The 18,626-nt window shown below is 43.8% G+C and overlaps 1 protein-coding gene across 1 annotated transcript in view; it reads right to left on the reverse strand.

Annotated features, from left to right (window-relative positions):
• Window positions 1–18,194, reverse strand: part of LOC146350359 (uncharacterized) — a 44,463-nt gene extending 26,269 nt beyond the window's left edge. Inside the window, exon 1 of the mRNA XM_084844812.1 lies at window positions 17,920–18,194. Coding sequence (XP_084700938.1) covers window positions 17,920–18,100 — 181 coding nt within the window. The 5' untranslated portion in view covers window positions 18,101–18,194. The remainder of the gene's footprint in view (window positions 1–17,919) is intronic.
• Between the last annotated feature and the right edge of the window lie 432 nt (window positions 18,195–18,626).

Consider the following 18,626-nt stretch of genomic DNA (forward strand, 5'->3'; position numbering starts at 1 on the left):
GGGTGGGTGCAACCTTTCTATTTTTGCCAGCCCCTTCTCCCTCCCTCCCTCCTGCCTAGCAGGTTGCCAGAAGAGGGACAGAGAACCTTTGCCAGAGGTCTGAACTGATCTCTTGCAGAGGGCTTCCCCCCATCTTATAGCATTCTGTCCATTTCAGTTTCCCTCCTCCTTACAAGAGATCTGAACTGACTGGTCGCCCTGCATCATCAGATGCATGAAATGTTATCTTCCATTGGCAGATTATATATATCACACACACACACACACACACTTTTATACAACAGCTGTAAGCAGCCAGGCCAGACTAACTGTAACAAGCTAAGGGTACTTCCGGATAAGCCTTTATTATGGAATTGCCTTGGCTCATTCACTCACATTTCATGGGGGGTCCAGATGACAGTCATCCATTTGCAATCTGCCTGTGTTTTCTAAGCAGTTTACTGACTTTTTGCTTAACATGGAAAATCTGATAAGGAGAAAAGGAGCAGATCAACAGCACAATTTCTTTGTGTAGACAAGAAAATGTGGAATGAAGGCTGAGGGGTGGGGGAGGAGTTGTCTCTGGGAAAGGTGGATGATGTGTTCAAGATCCCCCTCCTTTCCTGGTTGCTTGCCATGCCTTTCTTTGGCAGAGCCATTTCTGCTAAAGAGTTTTGTCATTTTTCTTTACTATTTCTTAATTATTTGCCTGGACTTAAAAAAAAAAAAAAGGAAGAAAAAGTGTATGCATGCACTTGGTCTGATCTGCTTCAGACTCTTCCAAACAGCGTTAGCAGCCACTTAATTAATTGTTTCTTTTACAATTCACTCCAGGAACATGTTATGTTAAGCACCAGCACTGAAATCACTTGTTTGACTTTGGTTCACTTTGCTGCTTGTTTTTTAATAAATGTATGATAGTGGTGTTTCAGTGAAAAAAGAATAACGCAAGGACTATAAATATACATATATTTACTATACAAGCTTTAGTGCAGCTTTGCAATGGTGGCAGTGCATTGAGACTTTCTTTTCAACAAAGCAGCAATTATAATGTAGAGGGGGAAGGGGAAAATGGCTATTTTCGAAACCCCGTCACCAACTGGGAAGGGGGCTATTTTGAGTTGTTGGGTTGTGACCAGCGGCCCATCCACATACGTTTAAGGTCATCGTCATTTCTAATAGGATGTTGCATGCTCCTGTGGATGGCTTAGATAAAAAAAATATTACCCAAAGGGGAGTAATTATCAGAAGATTTTGTTCCCAATAAAAATTAAAAATTTATATAAAAATGTATATTAAGATTTGAGTGTTTAATCACATATACACACACACAACATATCAATATTAAGCGGCAAGTATGGAAAAATTCCTGGATTTCATCAGTCACAAAATAAGTGCAGCATTATACTTGGATATAAAATACTTCTTCTGCTAAACAACTTAGTGAGCCACTGCTGCCTACTTCCTGAAATTCCAAGAGATGACAAAAAATTTTAGTTGCTTGCAGGCCATTTTCCTCAAGCTCCCATTATGAATCCATAGAAACTTACTTACTTCTCCTAGGGAGTAATCCTATGCCGCTAGATAGCAGCTAGATGGCCATAGGATATCTGGTTTTCCAGTAACCGACCTCGGAGCGCGTGCTCCGAGGTCAGGTCCCAGAGAACCGACTTCCCCCCACTTTTGCGCTGCCTCCGAGGCAGCACAGAACAGCCCCATCCTCCGCGCTCGTAAGAGGAGCGCAGAGCAGCTGAAAAGGGGCATTCTGGGGCGGGCAGAAATGCCTCTACGACACATCCAATGTGTTGCAATCAGCTGTCTAGCTGAAAATGCAGGGCAGGAGAAGTGCAGAGGGAACAATCCCCTCCATGCTTCTCCTGCCCTGCTTTGGATAGGCGGTCGCTTCTGGGTTCAGAGGTGGCCACCTATCTGAATAGGATTGTGCCCTTACTTTTGTTAGTTATTTAACTTCCTCCACTAGATCTTAATAATATTTTACTTTCCCCTCTGCTGCCTTCTTCAAACCCTCCAACAAATACTCTCACCATATTGTTACATCCAGTACAATTCCTTGATAATCACAAACAAAAATCACCTCTGGTTGTCTAAGCTTTTGATGTCTGTTTCTCAGGTGGGGTTCATTATACACGGTCCACTTTACCTTTTTAGCTTCGCCCGCAAGAAGGCACACCTTGTTACGGCGTTGAATTTGGGTATCCTGCACAACCGGACACTGCCCTAGTATGTGTGAACAATTTTCATATGGAGCTGGGCAGTTCCTACAACTCTTTATCACCATATTATTCCCCCTACCAAGAAGTTCTCTCGTTGGATATACATTTACATGAAGCTTTAAAGCTGTTATATATTCTTTTTCTGTCGTGTCTCCCTGTGTCCTAAGCCAATCTTCTATATATATAAAAGTCAAAAATTGTGTGTGGGTTTGTGTGTTTGTGGCCGGCTGCAGGGCCATCTGTAACACAGGGAATAAAGGGGAGCTGCCCTGGGTGTAACTACACTGTAGGGGCCCACTGAGCCTGCCATTTGGGCCCTACAGTTGCTGCCCCTTTTACTTCACGTTCTCACTTGCCAGAGTGTATGACAGGAGTCACTGGGTTACATTATTACTTTGTTTATACTTTCCCTTACTAACAAGTACACCCTCTCAATCATGGTGCAGGCCAGGTTTCTGATTTCAGCTATAAGTCATCCTATTGGCCATCTTTCATTCTATTGGTCTCTCTCCCATTCACTCTGACTTCCTTCACCTTGGATTGGCTGGCCGCGGTTTGTTCCCTCCCCTTTACTCATGGTTTCTTTTCTGACTGTGCAGAGCATTTAGTTTCTCTTCCCTCTTCCTGCAATATCCAGCGAGCAAGCAAGTTAGTGTTAAATATCTTTACCCCTTTCAATGACAGATGTATCTGTTAGTAGTGTGTGATTAACACTAATGTGAAATGTGGTGCGGTGTGTGCTCGCCTGTCTGAGGGGCTGGGATGACACAGTGGAGTGGAGACTTAGGGCTTTATTCATAAAAGAGTGAACTGGGGAAAATTGAGAAGGTAATTGCAAAATGAGGGGCAAAATAGAGGAGTTTTAGGTGTAGCTGAATTGAAGAGTTTGGGGTTTGTGTGTTTGTGGCTGGCTGCAGGGCCGTCTGCAAGACAGGTCATAAGGGGGAGCTGCCCTGGGCCTAATCACACTGCAGGGGCCACTGAGCCTGCCATTTGGGCCCTACAGTTGCTGCTGCTTTTAGTTCACATTCTCACTTGCCGGATTGTATGACAGGAGTCACTGGGTTACATTATTACTTTGTTTATACTTTCCCTTACTAACAAGTACATCCTCTCGATCACGGTACAGGCCAGGTTTCTGATTTCAGCTACCAGTCATCCTATTGGCCAACTTTCATTCTATTGGCCTCTCTCCCATTCACTCTGACTTCCTTCACCTTGGATTGGCTGGCTGCCGTTTGTTCCCTCCCTTTTACTCATGGTTTCTTTTTTGACTGGAGAGCATTTAGTTTCTCTCCCTTGTTCCTGCAGTATCCAGCAAGGAAGCCTCTGTTGAACATTTTAATAGTGGTATGAGATTCAGTGTGGATTATATTGTAGTAGTGCTTACAGATTCAGTCTCTTGCATTTTTAGTAGTGTTTTTTATTCAATCTGCTCATTATAATTGTTGTGCTTTTTTAATCAAGTCTGGTGGATTCAACTTTTCACCTTTCTTATTGGGCCTTTCCGAGAAGCATACACCTACCTTAATGTGTTTCTAACAAATTGTGCCTATGAGAAAATTACATCGCAGGCAACGCCGGGTATATCAGCTAGTTATTACTAATCGAGTTGTTTCGGGGGGAAAACCTACACTATTACCCTAACATGGGTATTTCTGCCATTCCAAAAGCTCCATTGCTTTACAATCCACTGGATTTAATGAGATCTTTCTCTTCCCTGCTATCCTACCTGATGGCAAGAATGAATCTGAGCATGTGGAGATAGCTAGCAGCTCAGATTCAGTATGGGAACAGCCAGAACAGGGGGAGGCTCCCTCCCTAGTGACCTCAGATAAGGGCAAGGCCTTCTCCTCAAGACCTTGGCACACAGATAGCTCGGCCTGGAGGCCCCCCCTTTTCTTCCTCCTTCTTGAGAACCCAGGTCTCGGGGGAGGAGCAGAGTGAGGGGCATGACTTGAGGGATGCTGGGTTCGTCGCAGAGTGAAGTGGGAAAAGTTAGAGGCAGAGCTCAGATGGTCCTCCAGGTTGGCTATCCATGAAAGCCTACGTAGAAGGAGGAACTGTAAGGGAGGGGCATCCCCCTAAGCTACTCTGGCCAGGAAGTTCTTGTTCAAACTGCTGGCAACTTCTCTAACTTCCACTTTGGTTCCTTTATTAGTATTCGTAACTGAGTGGAGTAGCTGTTTCCTTTGTAGCCTGAGAGTTTCCTAGAATTTGCATTTCTAAGGAACCTGGTTGTTAATAAAAGTCGTGAGCCTGAAGCCTGGTATCTTAGAGAGTGTTGACTGCGAAGGAGGAGGATGAAGGAATGTGACACCTATTGTTTTATCCATGGACACGTCTGACATCAGGTCTACTCTTCCTCCAGCCATTAACCACACCTTATTTAATTCTTCCTCTAGACCTAAACTTCTCGACATTCATTTTATCACATCAGAATCAGCTACTCGTTTTAATTGCTTTGTCTGTATTACTGGGATGCTCTTTTCTAAATGAGGCAGTCTCAACCCCCTGTCCTTACTCCTCGCATATATAAAATTTGAACACATACTCGCTAGCAGGTGTAACCATCGCTTGACTCCCCTTCAAATTTCATTATCTACTTTTCTTAGTGCCATTTTTGTTGCACCGTCATAGTCCCCCAAATACGTCAAGTGAGGCAGCATTTACATTCGCACTAGCTCCACCTGTTCACTAGATTTTAATGTAGCCTTCCCAGTTCTTTCTAACCAGTTCTTAACCTCTGCCTTAACATCCCATTTACATACATGTACCCATGGATCCAGTTTGGCGCCTAGATATTTTTCCGCCTCCCCTGATCATATGTATTGTTTCTCCAGTTTAAAGTAGAAGTACTTTAAAACACTACTTTAAACTGGAGTTTTCCCCCTGCCCACAAGTACATTAAGAAAGGAGGAGGGGAAGGAGGAGAAATAATTGTCCGTTCCCTACCCACAAAGCTATGTTCCATCCCACTGGTATCGATGGAACATAGCAAGATGTATACCCAAAAAAGTGGGAATGTGCCAGCTACCCATTGCAATTCCAAGTGTAGCTTACATCATAAAAACAATTATTTTGCAGCATTAGGAGCTTTCTGTCTGGAAGCAGCCTAACATGGCAACACCTCTGAAACAAGAAGAATCCTTGTTACAGGACACTGTAATTAATTTACTGTGAAAATAGTCCAAATATTTTAATCCTGTTACCAAGATAAGCTTTTTAAAAGTTTGCTAATGTTTAGGCAATAACTAATTAACACATTTAAGAGTATTAAATGGTAGCAATTATTATTTTTTACTGTATTCTGGAGCTGAGCACTGACATCCTTATTGGAACAGGTAGAGAGATAAACCATAACAGAAGGATCTTGTGTGTGTGTTGGGGGGGGGGGGTATTTTAAGGAACTCACTTTCAGTGACTAATCATACGAGGATAATATAAGCAGAAACTGAGCAATATATAATGGTTATGTGTAATAAATATTAAAACCAACACCAATTTGTTTCAAGGCAGAGGAACAATGAAGTTCCTGGACAAAATTCAGAATGTTTCTTTAAAATCACACCTTTATATCTCATGTATCATCATCATGACTATTCTGTCTCAAACACAGGCTACAATTCAACAGAGGGCATTTGGAGCATCTGGGGCTATAGGCATGAAGCCTCTTTTTAAAAGTTGGTTACAGATATACCCATAAATAACTTACAGGAGCGGAGCAACCATGTTAAGCTCAGCTTTACTGAACTGAAAAGCCCCCATCATGTGCAATACACGTGAAAGGCCATGATGTGATTAAAAGGGGTGTGGCCTCCTGTCTTGCCCATGATGTCTACATGTTAGTTGTGGATGTTCACAAAGGCCTCTCTGAGAGTTGGAAACCTGACCATGGAGATCGGAGGCAGGCCTTGGGGATGGCACCAGCGGGGTGGCCCCTCATCTAGGATAGTGATGTGTCCTACTTTAAAGAGGACAGTCCTCTATTTAAAGGCATCCTATTTGAAGGGCTGTCGAATCCAAGTCCAGTTTAAAGACAGACAGCCATAAGAAAGGAGAGTAAACAGGGGCCTTGAAGTTACCCATCACCACTTCACATCGGGTCAGCAGGCTGAAAAGGCACACAGGTCACAGTCTTCTCCACTATGGTGAGATGCACTGTATTTCTATTTAAATTATAGAAATTCTTTAAATTATAGAAAGTATAGAATTAGCATTGATCTATATAAATTAGCATGTGAAAATTTTATGCCAATAATGTGCATCATCTTCTGGGATGAGGCATTGCCTCTTTTCTGGCAATGCATAAACAGCCACCCTGCCTACATCCTCTTTAGTTGTCTGATGCTCCTTCATATATGTAACAAGTGAAAGTGGCTAGAATCAAGCAGGAAACAGAAAGCAAAACTGCAGAGTAGGGTAAAATTTAAAGTACATCAAAGAATTCTCGTTGATAACCTGTTTGGGAGGGAAGCCAGAGTAGGCCTGAATCCTGTCAACCCTCCCCCTACCAAACAGCCAATTGGGGGGGGGGGGAGTCAGCTTTATAAAAAAGACTAAGGCTGGGTTCAGATGACATGCTAACCCACCATGGGTCGCATTTGGAGCGACCCATGAAGGGTTAGTGTGTCATGTGGGGTGTCTTTTTTGTGCCCACACTCTGCAGAGTGGGCCCGGGGACCCGGGGTGGCTTACCATGCCATCTGTTGGGCTCCCTGTGGATAAATTCCCACGACGATAGAGACAAACGCCTAGACTGGTCAGAAGTGCAGGTGATGCTCTAGCCCCCGTGGCTGATCTCTATGGTCACAATCACCTAGCAATGCAGGTGCGGCCGCACACAACCCTGTTCCCGCCATGGTGGCCACTGGGATGTTGGCTGCCACAGCGGGAGGACAACGACAGGACCATGGGTAGGGGAGAGTTAAAAGAGTCAGCATGGTTCCGCAGTTGTGTGGGGGCACGCTTGTCATGGTTCCCTGACCCCTCCCCACAGCATAGTTTCACTATCCACCTCCCTTGATCATGTGAACAGGCCCTAAATTTGCTTGTGTGTGTTTATAGTCCCTAACTAGAATGAGCTAGCAAGACTGAGCTTCGAGTTTCCTTTACCAGTGGTCTGTATTTTCAGTGATCCTCTGTCAATTATGCAGCTAAAGCTATACCTTGGGGGTGAGGTGTAGGGCCCTGCAACCAGGTGGGGGGTGAACGACCAACAAGAAAGTGGTAGATCAGAGGACAGAACTGAATTGGGGGGTGGGGCAGATGCCCTCTATCCAGCCCTCCCGAGACCATGGTGTCTGACATAATCATTCTCTTGAATCAGGATAACAGATTTTTAATCACACTACGTGTGTTTATTGGCTCACCTAGTGCCAGGATGTTTGTTATCAGCAATTGCTGCACTGTAAATGACCACTGTTAATAATGTGCTTGTCACCATCAATAGTTTCTGCACTGAATTTCCTTCTGCCTTCGCTATTTACAATTCTTCTCCACCACCACATGTACTACACCAGCTGAAACTCTCCATAATATTCCATGCATCTGATGAAGTGGACTATAGTCTATAGCCCATGAAAACATGTGCCAGAATAAATGAAGTTGTTAATCTTTAAGATGCCCCAAAATTAATTGTTTTTGCTGCAGCAGACTAAGGTAGCTACCCTCTAAAAAATGTAAAATGCAACATTGCACATGCACAGAGTATTGCTTTTTTTAAAAAAAGAAGAAAGAAATGATATCAAGGCTGAGTCTTTTTTTACTTCTAAATAGAATGACTGTAAAAGTAGTTGTACAGCATGGAATGGTGTTTTAGGAGGGGAAGATGAGATGAGATCCCATGAGACCATTAAATCCAGGGTCCAAAATTACCTAGCTTTCCATCACCCCTTTCTTCCCCACTGGTGGTAACATTCTTTCCAGTTTCAAGGATCACTTTCAACTCCCTTCTAGGAATTGTATGTTTTAATGGAAATTACATCTTGCTGCCATAATTCTCTGGCTGTTCTGCTTTGACTGCAGGGCTAACACAATGACACAATGAAGCCAGCAAACGTTCAAGCATACAGGTTTCTATCCGGTGGGGGTCAGACTTAAGACAGGAGTGGCCCAAATAACAGGCAGAGGTCAAAACACGGGCATGCAGTCAAATACACTATGCAGTCCAGAGGCAGCATCAATAAGGAGCCCAAAGGTCAGTAACATAGAACATCAATCACAAGGCACAATCCAGGAGGCAAGAGACACAGCATGGGGGCTAGAAGAACAGTGTTGTTCCAACACTAGTTAGGTCTACAGTGAAAGCTTTTAACCCCAAAGGCTGCTGAGCCCCACAGATCTCAGCTGCAGTAATCTGCACTCCCTGTTCAGAGCCCTACTCCTGAGCAGTCATTTTCTCCTGAGGAGCCCTTCCCTGCAAGCAAGTGCTCCTTCTCCTACAGGCCTGTTGCTTGAGGTGACAATGCTCCTGGGGGCCAGGAGGTTGTTCATCCTTGGCCTCAGAGGCAGAATCCCCTCCTCCTGACAGGGATGGGCCTGCAACCATCACCCCCGAGGGCCCAGGCTCCTGCTGGTCTGGTGGCAGTACCTGATCTAGGGTGCCCTGGATCTCTGGGGGCTCCAGCTCCTCCTCCTCTGAGGACTCCTCCTGTGGGGCCATGACACTAGGGATGTACGAATCCCTTACCTTGTTCTGGTGGCGGCGTCCGCTGGAGGGGGAGAGGCGCTCCGTCCCTCCTCCTGGAATCCTCGACGGGGGGGGGAGGAGATCCGGTCCTCCCCCCCAGAATCCTCGACGGCCAGCTCTGCTCTGCGGCAGCTCCATGGAGCAGCCGGCCAAGCCAGGGCTGTCCGCAGCTGGATTTCCGGCCACGGACTGGCTGGTGCTAGGTAAAAAAAAAAGGCATATGCAAATGGTGGCAGCTACGGCGGCCGCCATTTGTGTTCCTTATTTTTCGCCGTTTTAGTCTACGAAATATTTACGTAGACTATTACGGCGAAAAAAAGGGGAACGCAAATAATGTAGTGGGCTATTTGCATTCCCCTTTTTTTTCGCCGTAATGGTCTACGTAAATATTTACGTAGACTAAAACGGTGAAAAATAAGGAACGCAAATGGCAGCCGCCGTAGCCACCGCCATTTGCGTACACCGTTCGTTTGTTTGTTTGTTTACCCAGACGTGATAGGCTAGGTAAGTCTTTACGTAGCCTATCACATCTGGGTAAAAAAAAAAAAAAAGACCAGACTGCAAATGGCAGCTGTGGCAGCCAGTTGAAAGACCTGCCTCCGCCGCCGCCGGAGCCGCCACCATCTGGAACATCCGCCCCAGGTAATTCTCGTCCCAGGGGGGATCCGCGGGGGGGCGGCAGGCCATTCCGCCACAGATTTCAGGGGGCCGAATGCCAGTGCATTCAGCCTCACTGAAATCCGTGGCAGAATTCTCCGCCATCCCTACATGACACTGGCACAGTTAATAGGCTTTCCAGCTCTAGTGACTGATTCAGTAGCCCTTGTTAATTAGATCACCTGTGGACGTCATTTAACACCACCAAACTCACCGCTGTACAAATGAGAGAAATTGACACAGAGAGAACAAAGCATGTTTCCCCATCAAAAGCAGTAAATAATGCATCAGTTTTGAGTTCCATTATCAAAAGTGAGAAGTATAATCTGGAAAGATTCTTTCCCATTCTCATAGATACGTTTCTCTGCTGAGTGCACAAGATAACCCCAGAAAAACCACATCACACACTAAGCAGTGAGAGAGAGAGAGAGAGAGAGAGAGAGAGAAGAGAGAGGACATTTTTAAATGTTTTCCAAAATTTTGGTTCTTGCCCAGGGATGACAACATCTGAGGTATTTCAAAGCAGTATTGGACAAGAAGATTGAGTGGCTAAGCCAAAGGCTTCATGGGAGGCACAGACTGGAAATAAGCCTGGCAGTTTTCTATTTATTTACATATACACATAGCAATTCTGTTTCTTTTCAATGTTCACAGCAGTCCTTATCACCTTCAACCTTAGTCATAAGTCTTGATATGTCATTAGTTAGTTCCCTTTTATAAGTGGAACAACTAAGCCTTAGTAACCATACACTGCCTGTGATGCTAGGCTTGCTTATTTATTTATTTATTTATTTATTTTCTCTTTCTCTAAATACTGGAATTTTTGACCTATATACTGTGACAAGCTGCATCTCCGCAACCAAAGAAGTGGGATTAGAAATATGGGACAGAATTAACAAATAAAGCTCAAGCTCAAATTAAACAGAATTTTCTTTGGAACAAAGAAAATATTGACTCAACTACACATTTGTTTTTATGTCAAATTTCAGATGTCAGCAGCGGATGGTTTGGGAACACCAAAGCCTATAGCAGAGGTGCACAACCCACAGCCTGTGTGCAGTCTCCCAAGGCCTTTATCGTGGGCCCCCATTGGTGCCCTACCCACCACTTCTGCCACCAATTTCATTTCCATTCCGTCCCCAGTGATCCTTATACAGATGGCTCTTTCTCCACTACTGCAAGGAAAAAGTAGGGGTGTATGAGAAATTAGATTCAGAATGCAATCTGTGGTCAAAGTGCATACTCTCCCAGCTTGCAGTGTGTGTAAAAAAGAATTTAAAAATGCATATTTTGGAAAATGTGCACAAACATGCTTTAATCAAGAGGAGGAAGGCAGAGTGATCTGTGTCGGTGTGGATGCATGTGTACACATGCATGTGTACACACATGCATGTGACCCCCAACGCCTGAGTCAGCATCACTTGCGGATCTCAGCACCAAAAGGGTTGTGCCTATAGTGCTGGTGAAACCAAGATGATTTGGACCCGTTTAGGGTCTGGAAGGTAGGTGGACCACTTGAGAAGCCCACATAAGCAGTGCTGGGCTGCTGAAAGGAAATGTCATCATAGCTGTTATACAGCTCACAGTTTGCACGATGTTACTGGGAATTATTTTTAGCCTAAAAAATTGCGAACACCACAGAGCCCAAATTGCCATGTGTTCTTCATCCCCATGTATCCATTCCCCTCCCCTTATTTACATGGCGTTAACTGTGTTATGCTCTCCCTGCCTTCTTGACTCACCCAAAAGGCTCCTTCACCAATGTAAATATGCTGTAAAAGAAGCTGGATTCCACCCCACCATCATCATTCATCTTCTGAAACAGAAACAATGATATGGGGTTTCCAGATGCTGAACAAGCACAGTATCTAGGACTGGTTCGCCCAATGCATGTCTACTACATTACCACTCCTGCATCAAATATTGAATTGTACATGTGATTAAATAACAAGTTGCTAATATTTCTTTAAATACATCAGGAACGGGGGGGAGGGGAGCCAGAGAGGTAGTCAAACCTTCAGACAACAAAGGAATTAAAGAAGTATTGAAAAAAAGACAGGGAGATTGCCAAGAGCCTAAATTCTTTGAACCATTCTTCACCCACATCCAAACCATTGTTTGGGAGGAGGCTATCTGACGAATTATGTCTAATAGAGTGACAACTAAATGAAGTTTTAGAGCTAATTTACACTTATTTTTAAAATTTATTTATTTAAAACATTTATATCCTGCCTGATATCATTAAGATCTCAGGGCGGTGTACAGATAAAATCAATTTAAACAGTTGTTGTTGTTCAGTCGTTCAGTCATGTCCGACTCTTCGTGACCCCATGGACCATAGCACGCCAGGCCTTCCTGTCCTGCGCTCTCTCCTGGAGCATGCTCAAGTCCATATTCATTGCATCGGTGATGCTATCTAGCCATCTCATCCTCTGCCGTCCCCTTCTCCTTTTGCCTTCAGTCTTTCCCAGCATCAGGGTCTTTTCCAGGGAGTTTTCTCTTCGCATTAGGTGGCCAAATATTTGAGCTTCAGCTTCAGCATCTATCCTTCCAGTGAGCACTCAGGGTTGATTTCCTTTAGGATGGACTGATTTGACCTCCTTGCAGTCCAGGGGACTCGTAAGAGTCTTCTCCAGCACCACAGTTCGAAAGCATCAATTCTTCGGCGCTCAGCCTTCCTTTTAGTCCAGCTCTCACAGCCATACATTACTACTGGGAAAACCATAGCTTTGATTATACGAACCTTTGTCGGCAAGGTGATGTCTCTGCTTCTTACTATGCTGTCTAGGTTTGCCATAGCTTTCCTCCCAAGGAGCAAGCGTCTTTTAATTTCATGGCTACAGTCACCGTCTGCGGTGATCTTGGAGACCAAGAAAATAAAATCTGTCACTGCTTCCATTTCTTCCCCTTCTATATGCCAGGAAGTGATGGGGCCAGATGCCATGATCTTCGTTTTTTTAATGTTGAGTTTCAAACCAGCTTTTGCACTCTCCTCTTTCCCCCTCAACAAGAGGCTCTTTAGATCCTCTTCGCTTTCTGCCATTAGGGTGGTATTGTCTGCGTATCTGAGGTTGTTGATAATTCTCCCAGCAATCTTAATTCCGACCAGTGATTCATCCAACCCGGCGTTTCTCATGATGTACTCTGCATATATGTGAAATAAGCAGGGCAACAATATGCAGCCTTGTCGTACTCCTTTCCCAATTTTGAACCAATTGGTTGTTCCATGTCTGGTTCTTACTGTTGCTTCTTGACCCTCATACAGGTTTCTCAGGAGACAGGTAAGGTGGTCTGGTACTCCCATCTCTTTAAGAATTTGCCAGAGTTTGTTGTGATCCACACAATCAAAGGCTTTAGCGTAGTCAATGAAGCAGAAATAGATGTTTTTCTGGAATTCTCTTGCTTTCACCATGATCCAGCGAATGTTGGCGATTTGATCAGTATGAAACAATAAATTTAAATAGCTAAAATATATGAAGCTGTTAAACAAGCCAATACCAATTAAAATCTAAAATAATAAAACAGTTAAAACAGTGTGCTACTTTAGGGAATGCATTTAGCCCTCAGACGCTTTGGTAAACAGCCATGTTTTTACTTGGCACCAAAATGAAACCAATGTAAACACCAATCAAGCCTCCAAGGGGAGGGCATTCCACAACTGGGGTGCCACAGCAGAGAAGGCCCTCTCCCACGTCCCACCATAGTGTATGTCTTGCACTGGTGGGGCACAGAGGAGGGCCCCTCCAATATATCTCAGTCCTCAAGCAGCCATATATAGGGAGAGATGCTCCTTGAAATATCGAGGGCCCAAGCCACTTAGGGCTTTAAATGTAATCACCAACACCTTGAATTCCAATTGGACGCATATTGGCAGCCAGTGCAATTCCTCTAAAGCTGGTGTTATATGATCTTTATGACATGTTCCAGTCAGCAGGCTAGCTGCTGCATTTTGCACCAGCTGCAACTTCTGAGTCATCTTCAAGGGCAGCCCCACATAACGTGCATTGCAGGAGTTTAATCGGGAAGTTATGAGTATCTGTACTACTGTGGCTAGGTTATCCCTGTCCAGGAAAGGCCATAGTTGAAGGATCAGCCGAGGCTGGCCCCAAGTACTCTGGGCCATGGAGTCCACCTGGGGCTCCAGTGACAGGAATGGATCTAGGAGTACTTTCAAGCTATGCGCCTGCTCCTTCAGGGGGAGTGCAACCCCATCCAGGATAGGTCACTTACCCAATTCCCAGACTTGGGAACCATCAATCCACAGAGCTTCCGTCTTGTCAGGATTTAGTTCCGGTTTATTGGCCCTCATCCAGCCCATTATAGCCTCCAAGCACTGGTCCAGCACCTTCACCGCCTCAGCCAACTCCAACAAGGAGAAATAGAACAGCTTCATATAGATGTTGAACAGCATGGGGGATAGAACAGAACACTGTGGCACCCCATAGCTTAATAGCCATATGGTAGAACAGGAATCCCCCAATACCACTCTCTGGAACACAGTGCCCCCAACTCCCATCCTGCAGCGCTGATCCACTAAGATACCATGATCAAAGGTATCCGAAGCCACTGAGAGATCCAGGAAGATCAACAGGGTAGCACTCCCCCTGTCTTACATAGCTTAGCAGTATTTACCTGAGAGTTCTCAAAACACTTACACCGTGAAATTGCAAAGTTTTAACAAAAATACAAAACTTATAATTAAAACCAACCTTCTTACATTAAAAGGCAGGCAATCTAACATTATGTTGTTGTTGTTGTTGTTGTTGTTAAAGGATCCAGGTAGATCTGTAAACTGCAAGTTTGTCACCCTAACTTTTGGCTCAGTAAATTAAATTATTATTTAAGCTAGAAATGTTAAGCATATAGAAGAAAAGACCATGCTGGGGAAAAATCAGTATGGCTTTTGTAAAGGGAAGCCTTGTCTTACCAACCTTTTAGAGTTCTTGAGAATATCAACTAGCTCATGAATATAGGGATGGTGTGGTAGGCATTAAATATAAAGTCCCTCACTAAAGATTCACAGAATACGCAGACAGGTCCTCATATAAGATAAAGATCAGGAAACAGAGGGTACAAATAAATGGAAGCATTCATGATAGAGGGAATTAAGCCACAAAATCCAGTTAATCACTTACTCATAAATGATCCAGAATCAGAGATGAGCAGTGGATGGCACCAAATTATTCAAGATGATGAAAACTTATGCAGATTGTGAGACCTGCAGAAAGATCTCTACAAACTCAGTGAATGGACAACAAAATAGCAGATGAGATTCAAGGTAACTGTCCTGCTACAGACAGAGCCCTCCTGCCTGGTCTTTTTTTGCTGACAGCATGCCAGGATTGTGGAGCTAGGAGCCAGAAATGGAGTCAGTCCTGGCTTAAGCATTTCTCAAAGGCAAAATCTGAAAAACATGCATGGACTGAAAGCATACAAGGTCCAAAGGAGAACTAGGTAGCAAGGGTAGACAGACACCTGGAAGCTGGAGAGCAGATACTTTTCCAGCAACCACCTGTCCAGAACTAAGGGCTTTTAGAGCCCGGCCAGGCTTCAGCTGCAGATCATTAGACATGCATGGAAAGTTCTTATTCGTGAGGAGAGCCTTACACAGAAGTAGCCGTTTAATCATGAGGAGTTCTACTTCTTAGACCAGCACTCCTTTGCCTGGCAGCTAGCTGAACCTGCACCCTTAGACACCTGAGCATACATCTTTCCTAGAACTAGGCAGGGGCTCAGCTCCCATCTCTGAATTAGAAGGGGACCTTAAGCATCCTGAGGAGACAGGTTTACTAATGTCATTCCCAAGGGTGAGAGATCCCCTTATCACCCCTGGGGTTTCTTTAAAGAGTCTGTCTCACAGGAAGCTCTCCATCTCCAATGAGGATCTTGCCAAGGGAAACATGACAGTAACAATAAGTTGGGGCAATAACATTGGGGCAATCATCCTAACTTCATCTATAATGAAACAGGCAAAGTCAGTACTGGGAATTATTTAGGAAAGGGGTAGAATAGTGCTGAGATCACCACGGGATATGGTACTAGCTTAAGACACTAACTAAAAAAAAAGAAAAGAATTGCTAGTTCTTTTTATTGCAATTGAAAAACCAGAGATAAAAGCAGTCAGAGGTACGTTTACAAGGCAAAATAAAACATAAGTAACATCAGCGCAAACATACAAAACAGATACCCTAAGGTAGCCCCCTAGAAACAAGCTTCGAACGTAAGAGAGTTAGTCGCTTCCTTGTTCTCATTGCTAACAACAAAAATTTGGCCACAAGTAATGTTACTGATGGAATTTTATCTGATTAAAAAATGCCAGGATAGCTGAACGAAACCCGCACGTTTGGAGGTAGTATACTTCTGAATACCACATGCCAGGGACATATAGCAAAAGAGAGCTACTGCTTTGACAGTTTGCTGTGGGTTCTGGGTAACTATTCTTGGAAGGACAGATGTATTTAATTGTCATCTCCCCTATTTGAATGACCAGGTAGTAAAAATCCATTTGATCAACCTTGCCTATGTGCTTCAAGTTTCCAAAAATTTACTATAGTGCTAAGAACTGCCAGAGATCTAGCCATATTAAGCTGGTCATGGAAAAAATCAAGCAAGAGCCTTACAGACTAACAAATTTATTATAGCATAAGCTTTCATGGACTAGAGTTCACTTCATCATTTGCATGATGGTAAACAGCCCCAGTCATGAGAAAGAGATAATTGCATTACTGTGGTAATGTACAACAATTCCTTAGTAGCATTTTTTAAATAAAGGCTTTATGAGCTACTACATTCATGATAGAGCCAGTATAATGTAGTAGTTAGAGTGTTGGACTTGGACTCTGGAGACCTGGGTTCTAGTCTCCATTCTGTCGTGAAACTCACTGGGTGACTTTGGGCCAGTCACTGACTCTCAGTGTAAGTTACCTCACATGATTGTTGTGAGGATAAAATGGAGAGGAGAATCATGTATATTGCCTTGGGTTCCTTGGAAGAAAGGTAGGATATAAATGTAACAAATAAATTAATAAATACATTTTCATGAATTCATGGCAAACCGTATCTTTCTTAAAATCTAATTTACATATATTATTTCTTAAACCATTAAAACGTAATTACAATGCATATTTCTAGGCTTAGGAAATTTGACCACCCGTAGTTATACATGTTTTGTAAAATAGGCAAAGGGCATATCTAAAAACAAAACACACACACACACCAATACAATTCCCACACAATTATTTTAAAAAGCAAAGCAAGTAATATTGAGTACAAAGAAAAAAAGCACTCTCAACTTCAATCATTCCACAAGGGATTTTGGTAGGGGAGGAGTATCATTCAATAAAAAAGCGAGCTAACACATTTATGATCTGGCTTAGAGACAAAATATTCTCTCTTTAGAGAAATTTTGGAAAAAAATATATAGAAGTAGAGTAAAATGAGCTCTCCCGTCACCTCAGCCATTCACTGGACAAGGCAACGTCATTATAAAGGCATATTGGAAAAACACAACATTCACGCTGAGCCTAGTGGCGTTTTAAAGAAACACAATCAACTCAAATTGCAGCTGCTTATGGTTTTGTTTTAAAATATCCATAGAAACAGCCTATTTCTAAGTAGAATATACTACAGCACTCACAGCCCAAAGCTCCTGACATTGAAAAGCTAAAAGAAAAATGGAGGGCTGGTTCAACTTTGCACACACACAAAACTGACCATAAAATCAGATGCCAACCAATCACCACCAGGGAGGATATTGCCTGGAGGAACATCAGTGTGATGTACTGGGCAGTACACAGAGAGAGGCAGCAGTAATCCCTGTGACTACAACCGTTGGTAAAAGTGATGCTGTGTTTGCAAAAATCACTCGGGCACTGATGCCTGAGGACCTGAACAGCCTGAGCAGGGCTGGCCCTAGCCTACAATTCCCATAATCCCTCACCACTGGCTATGCTGGCTACAGCTGATGGGAGTTGTAGGGCAAAACATCTGGAGGGCCACAAGTTGCTCACCCCTGCTCTATTGAGATATTTGCCGAGGTCTCAAGACCAGGAAGAGTCCTGCATCGCTGGCCTCATTCTAATTTTGCACAGGGCACCCGAGAAGTTCAGAGACTGCTCAGTTTGCATACTCCACTGCTTCCAGGATAAGGGGGCATACTGAGAGTGCCTTACATGAAGGCTCCCCAAATCCTGAGCCATTCTTGAGCTTAGAGCACACTGATGTAATTGCATACAGGGTGGCTGATGGTGATGGGGAGATGTTGAATAGGAACCAGCCATAATGGAATGAAAGATGATCTGGCTTCCAAAGCAAACAGTAGCAGAGAGTGGAAGTGACCATATTGCAAATTAAACTTACCCTCAGAAGAGCTTGGGGAGGGCAAAAAAAGGGGTGGGACAGTGGGCAGGGAGAGGAGAGGCTGGGATCCACAGGTGATGGAAACATGTGTGTCCAAACATGTGATGAAACATTTATACCACTTGTTGGCTGTGATGACATTGTTGCCACAGAGATTCACCAGCCACAGAATGACAGCCATGTTGTCTACTTCATTCCAAAGGATGATGATGAAACTGATGCCAATCAAACATCCCACAGCAATGACGGATGATTTACAGAAACATCCACCAACATTCTTCCTTTATCAAAGAGAGAGAGAGTGATACAGGTGATGATGAACCAAAACTACCTAGTGATATTTATCTTGAGGGCAATGCCACCAAAAACATTGAAAATAGGCCAAGAGGACTTAATTACAGAATGGATTTACAAGCTGATGAGGAGGCTTGCATTTCCACTATTCCTGAGACTGTGACCAAACCAGCAAGGTTCACGGGGAGCAATCTTAAGTCACAGCAACAAAGATCCTCTACTCCTCAGAACTGGTCATCATCACCAACACCATCCAGAAGCACAGATTAGCAAACTACAGTTTCTACTTATTCGGCCACTCCCATAAACCATCAATGAAAAGATGGTGGGAGAGTGACCTCTTATTTGTGGTCCTTCTTCAAACAGCATGATAATGACAGATACACTGTTATTTGCATTATTTGCCAACATTG

This window comes from Heloderma suspectum, chromosome 3 (assembly GCF_057233095.1).
Source record: "Heloderma suspectum isolate Gila_16-S chromosome 3, 16-S_ref, whole genome shotgun sequence".
NCBI lineage: Eukaryota > Metazoa > Chordata > Lepidosauria > Squamata > Helodermatidae > Heloderma > Heloderma suspectum.